Here is a 6,024-nt window from a genome sequence, read left to right as displayed (position 1 = left end):
CTTTGCCAGCATTGCCACGTCATTTTATTTTCTTGAACAGAAGCATTGAGTTATATCATATTTATTTTTCTCTTGGCAAAATGTACTTCTTGAAGTTAGCATCTGCAGTTATTGAGTATGGCTTACCGTAACAATCTTTTTTTTTTTGACAATAGGATAATTCTGTGCGCAGCTGGGCGTTGCGTGAGACTTTGCCAGCATTGCCACGTCATTTTATTTTCTTGAACAGAAGCATTGAGTTATATCATATTTATTTTTCTCTTGGCAAAATGTACTTCTTGAAGTTAGCATCTGCAGTTATTGAGTATGGCTTACCGTAACAATCTTTTTTTTTTTGACAATAGGATAATTCTGTGCGCAGCTGGGCGTTGCGTGAGAGCTCTCTTTGCGAAATTCCTTTTCCTTTGAGCTCTCCTGGGTTAAATAATCCAATCAATGTATGGCATAATTCTTCCAATCTCTTATTCATTTTCCTCCCATCCCCAGCTTGTTAATGTACTATAGGTTGCAGCTTTCACAAGTATCAGACCTATGCTTTGGCCTGGCGCTATCCCCTGGAGAACTTGTGGTTGCAGTGGTATGTTCTGACATTGACCTTGTTAAATTTGTTCCGCTGTGACTTTAATACAGGGTTATCTTACTGAGTAAAATTGATGGACTTGATTCGAGTCTGCAGTATTTTTTCTGGAATAAATGGTTTATACTAGACAGCTGCCTGTTAGTTTTGTTGTTGTTCTAGAGAACATACCATAAACCAGAGGCCTCTCAAGCTTTTTTTACATCACAAATATGTTCAGGTTTATTATGATTTACACGTAACCATTTGTCTTTCCTGCAGACATGTTCTGTTGCTATAATTTTATACATGCATATGTACTAGCGTGCTGTAAAATTTCTGCCCTGATTTATATATCTCTACCATATATTTAAAATATCTCATGTTTAGATCTCATTGCATTATATTCAATATAATAATATCTCTAACGAGTATGGATAGTCACGTCTAACGTGACACATTTTATAAAATTTTTATTTAGTTAAATGTGAAATGTACTGAACTGGCATAGCTGTACTCTTTCATTCGTTGAAGCCTGTCACATGTCTTTTGTTATCTTGGTCTGGATGAAGGTCTTTAAAGTTCATAATGTAATGTGGCAATTTTGAAGCTTAAAAGAAATCATTCTGTTGTAACCACAATGCTTTTTCAGTGATTGAGAGTCTCTTTACATCATATTTTAAACTCAATATTACGAAACAATAGTGCAATATAGTAATAGGCGGGGATCACATCCCGCTAGGTGTGAATGAAATCTCTCTGGATGTTGGTGAGGCCTGGCTCACTGGTAGAGCAGGGTATTGGAATGGGAAGTTCCAGGATAGGATCAGGCTGTGGCCTGATTTAAACAAAACTCACTTGATAAGTTGCATAATATGACTTAAATGTGTCAGCTGATTATAAATGTATATAAGCACACTGGGATGACAGAGGACACTGCGTATAAACCTTGATGACTTGCCCATGTTTGCCCCAAGTACTGGATCAATTTCTTGGTGCCTATACCATAAGAGAATCAACCAGTCCACACTATGGATCTTTGTTGAGGGTTCTAACAACAGAATTGTCCATACATTGAAATAATTGGCGATATAATTCTTATGATTGAATTATTCAACCGCAAAATGCTATTAGACTTGCTGTGATGATTATGTTTTTCTTTTCTTTCTTTGTTTTCCCCATCCATCATTTGGGCATAAAACAGAGTGGAAAGTAACCGGTTATAAAATATATGGTTAGAATTATATGAGCTAAATATCCAAACATTCTAACCGTAGACCTAAGAGATTTGGTACTAAGAGTTGACCATTTTCCTCCTATTTCTATATGAGACAGAAAATAAAACTGAGAGAGCATTTAACGTTGTGGATGAAGTGGGATTCACAAGAATGGGGAGGATGTGGCTCTAAATCACTTGGAATCTCTCTCTCTGCTCCTCCCTCTCATGCTATTGCTTTAATATGGCGTTTTGGTTACACATGAAACATATAACTCTTAAAGCTCAAGTGAAGTAAGACAGTCAAGAATTATGGGATTCATTAGGTAGTATTTATTAGAACTCTCTCACACAATTTGCTTTTGTGATGAATGGAGAATCAGCAACTCCCAAGGGGTGTAAGTAAAAGTGACGTATAAGTAGGTGCTTGATGAATGATGACAGACATTGATTAATGATAAAGATAGTGCTTCAGAGCACATGGTGAAAGAAAAATGAATAATTGGATGCAAGCAACAAATTTCAGTGAATGGTCATATTTTTGGCATAAAAGAAATAAGAAATTTAAGGGAACAAACTTTAAAAAAAATTATGTTGATTGCTAATCATGTGATGCTCTTGTTTAATGTCATAACTCATAAAAGAACCTGCTTGCTGGATGAGGGATGAATCAAGCATGTACTGTGTGTGTTTGCGTCAACATTTACGAGAAAGTATAATGATTGGCATGGCTTTGCAAGTTTTGCAGTTCAACAGCGGCCAAATGTTGTGTCAAGCATAGATATTGGCAACGTCTCATTTTGGCAATGTTCTAAAGCATGTTTTCATTAGATATCAGTTCGAAAACACATTAAATATATTTAATGTTAAAATATCAAATATCATAATAAAGAAAAATATATCAGATTATATACTAATTAAATATCTTCAAAATCACTATAACTCAAGAAAATAAGACTTCAGAGGCATATCAAAATTAGATCAACATCCGGAGCACAAGCTTACTCGACCTACAACTACGAAATTTGAAAAGAATTGAAAGAATCGGAATAAAAATATAAGTAAATTGAAATAACTGAATACATACTCGTCACTCACAGTCGCCATGCACCGGGTTTTGCTCAACATTGATCGTCACCACAGAGTCTTCGCCGTCTACCATCACTCTTCTATTCTGCTAAATGAAGACAACCACATAGGGTTTAACAGGGAAGGAACTGAGAGTCAAATTCGAGAACACTATGCTTAAAGTTTTATATTGGTTACAATGATGGGTCTTGTTTCGGGTTTAAAACTGCATGTTAATGCTGTTAATGCTGTCAGGTTTGGCAGTTTCATGTGGAACTGGGCTACATATGTTTGTGTGGCTGCATAAATCTTGCCTCAGCACAATTAATGTCAGACCAAATGTCAAAGAAACCTACTTGTTGAAGGGGACATTTCATTAAATTTATAATAATCTCAAGCTTGCAGATCGAGCATGATTCACAGAGCTAGTCTGGATTTAAATTCTATATCTATGGGTAAATGAATTAATATTACACAGATAAGTTTGATTGCAGTTTTAGCTTTGCATTTGAACTACAGAACCTTAAAAATAAAGTTGTGTGCAAGTTATATGTTTCTTACAGATATTTACACGCCTTTTGAACCTGCTGATAATTTTTTTGGTTTCACATGTGGAACTGATGTCCACTTTCATTGTTGAATCTGATCTAGACATTGTTGGTTGGTGCTGATTGCCGGTGTTGTTTCTAGGATACAGTACCATATATTCTTTAAGGGTATATAGGGTTAAATATGGATGACGTTTGGTATTTTCAAATATGATGCGGAAAGTGATCATTAATTAAAATTGATGTGGCACATTTATAACATTATTTGTAGTTGTCAAATGATTTCTTTCTTGGTGACTAACAATAGGATATATTCGTTACAGGTCCGCAGTTTTGATTCTGCACTACTGAATCAAATGTATCAGGCCAGGTGATTGTCCCTTTGAGTAAATTAACTTATGAAAGATTGCAAAATGGAATTTTGAATGCCTCATATTAAATGCTTGTAGTATTCTGATATTTAAGTTCCATGACTATGCAGGACTCAAAAAGCAGCAGTTGAATTTTGCTGGATTGGTGGACATTCATTTGAACCTTCACGAGATCAGCATTTGGAAGGTGATAAAGGGACATCTTCTGGTTTATCTGAGAGGGACTTGGTATGCTGGGAATCCAATATTCTATACTCTCTGAAGCATTATGACAATTTAGACGAGCCACTTGTCCTATGGGATATCTTAATGGCATTGCTTCCCCTTCAGAAATATGAACCTAATTTTGTCCAAAGTATACTTTTTAAATGGATGTCAAGTTTGTTTCCGGATTACCAATCGATTCATTCGGTTGAAAAGATTTTACTTCACGTACAAAGTATGCTACCAAAGATGAGCACTCGCAGGATGCAGCTTTTTAATATCCTCTGCAGAAGATTGATGCGAAGTGAGAGTAAGCTTGACATTCATGAGGAGATGCGTGATTTGAACAATTTAGGAGGTGAAGGACTTGATTTATGGAACAAATTACTTGAAAATAGTGAAAAAGAACTTCAAGAGCGATTTGTGGCTTTTAGTTTCAAAGCTGTTATAAGATGTGCATACCGTTCAACTTCAGTTCCTGCAATTGATAAAAGTTGGTGCCCAGTTGGAGTGGCACAGATGGAAAGATGGGTAGCTATCAACCTTGCACTTGTTTGTGATGAGCTGAAACTGCTTGCATCAGAAGTTGGAGACCTCAGGAGCCGGTATTGACTCTTGGAACTCTATTTTCTTCCTTTGTACAGAATTAGTCAATATATATGAAATAAACTTGCATTGGAATTCATTACTTACTGATAGTTGGAATCAAGAGTAATAATTACTTGATATTCCACTCCAAAACATATTACTTGATATTATCTTGAAAACCACCCACAAGTAGTCACATGACTCATCGGAGGAGGGGGGGCATCACCACTGATTTATCTCTTGGTAGCTTAGTTTGCTAATTGAGGATGCATGTTGATATCCCCTATGCAGATATGTATACACTTAAACTAATTATTGGTGTACACCCTATTTAAATTCTAACATTATGACATTGCATATGTGCCTTTCACCGGCTTAAAATTCTACTTCTCTAATAATTGTTCACTTTTGTTCTGTTTCACATGTTTTCTTTTTAATCATGTTTTCCTTTTTTATTTCAGAATACGTTCAATTTGTGAATATGTAGAAGAAGAAACCTGCAGCTATTGTTCAGCTTTAGTTCCCTTTGAGTCCACAAGGGTTGCTACGTGCAAAGGTATTAAGCATCAAGATGGTACCATAGAATCCCATGAGCTTAAACGATGTTCAGTTTCCATGCAGCTTGGCTCCATAAACTCACCGATGTGGTTTTGTATGTGTTGTGAAAGGCAGGCTATCAATCTTCCCCCTTCATCGTTCTTTACGATGTCTGAGTCCCCTTTGGACGTAAATTATGAGAGTGTATCATTTGCTGCACGGGAATTCTCAGTACCCTTGTGTTTATTTTGTGGGATTCTGTTGCAGAGAGATCTGCCAAATTTTTTGCTGTCAGCTTCCCCTGTATAATATGACGATAATATTTATGCAAAATGAGCAAATTGGTCCGTATGGAGTATTTACATGTCAATTGATCTTAGTAGAAAACAATTACCGCTGTTTAAAAAAAAAAAAAAATCTTTTACTCTTCTGTCATATATGCAGTAGATAATTTATGTTTCAGCTTTAGCTGAATGTGTTCTCACTCACGTAGAGGAAAATATTTGGATTTTATTCTTACATACTCATGTCCTAACCTTTGTTTGGCGAGTTGAAGAACAACTTCTGCGTACTTTCTATGTAGCAGTAAAAATAGGTCTCTTGCCATTGAAATTGGACTTCTGGATGAACTCTTAAATTTTCATTGGTAGTGCAGTTGAATTTTATCCTTGAATTCAAACAGAAGATCTTGCTTTACTTAAGTATGCATACAAATTTCCACGATATATATAGACATTTTTATGACGGGAATAGACTAAACAGAATAGTGTTTCTTTATCATTGAGTTATATTCGATTGGATAGTTCATTAAATAGTGAATTAACATTTCTTAGTATTCAGTTCTTAAACGTGTAGAATCTAACCAGAAGTATTCCTATTATTAGCTATTCATTAGTTTTTATAATTTAATTCAATTTGTGTCCAACAGAACTTCGG

At 35.5% G+C, this 6,024-nt stretch overlaps 1 protein-coding gene across 1 annotated transcript in view; it reads left to right on the top strand.

Annotated features, from left to right (window-relative positions):
• LOC109829178 overlaps positions 1-5,458 on the top strand; it is a gene marked incomplete at its 5' end in the record, with an annotated part of 19,756 nt that extends 14,298 nt beyond the window's left edge. The window contains 5 exons of the mRNA XM_020396323.1: positions 345-437; positions 512-577; positions 3,712-3,758; positions 3,870-4,568; positions 5,013-5,458. Of these exons, the coding sequence (XP_020251912.1) occupies positions 345-437; positions 512-577; positions 3,712-3,758; positions 3,870-4,568; positions 5,013-5,397 (1,290 nt within the window). The remainder of the gene's footprint in view (positions 1-344; positions 438-511; positions 578-3,711; positions 3,759-3,869; positions 4,569-5,012) is intronic.

Source organism: Asparagus officinalis, chromosome 1, assembly GCF_001876935.1.
Source record: "Asparagus officinalis chromosome 1, Aspof.V1, whole genome shotgun sequence".
In the NCBI taxonomy this organism is placed as follows: Eukaryota; Viridiplantae; Streptophyta; class Magnoliopsida; order Asparagales; family Asparagaceae; genus Asparagus; species Asparagus officinalis.
The sequence above is the reverse complement of the archived record's forward strand: the minus strand, read 5'-3'. Positions and strand labels throughout refer to the sequence as shown.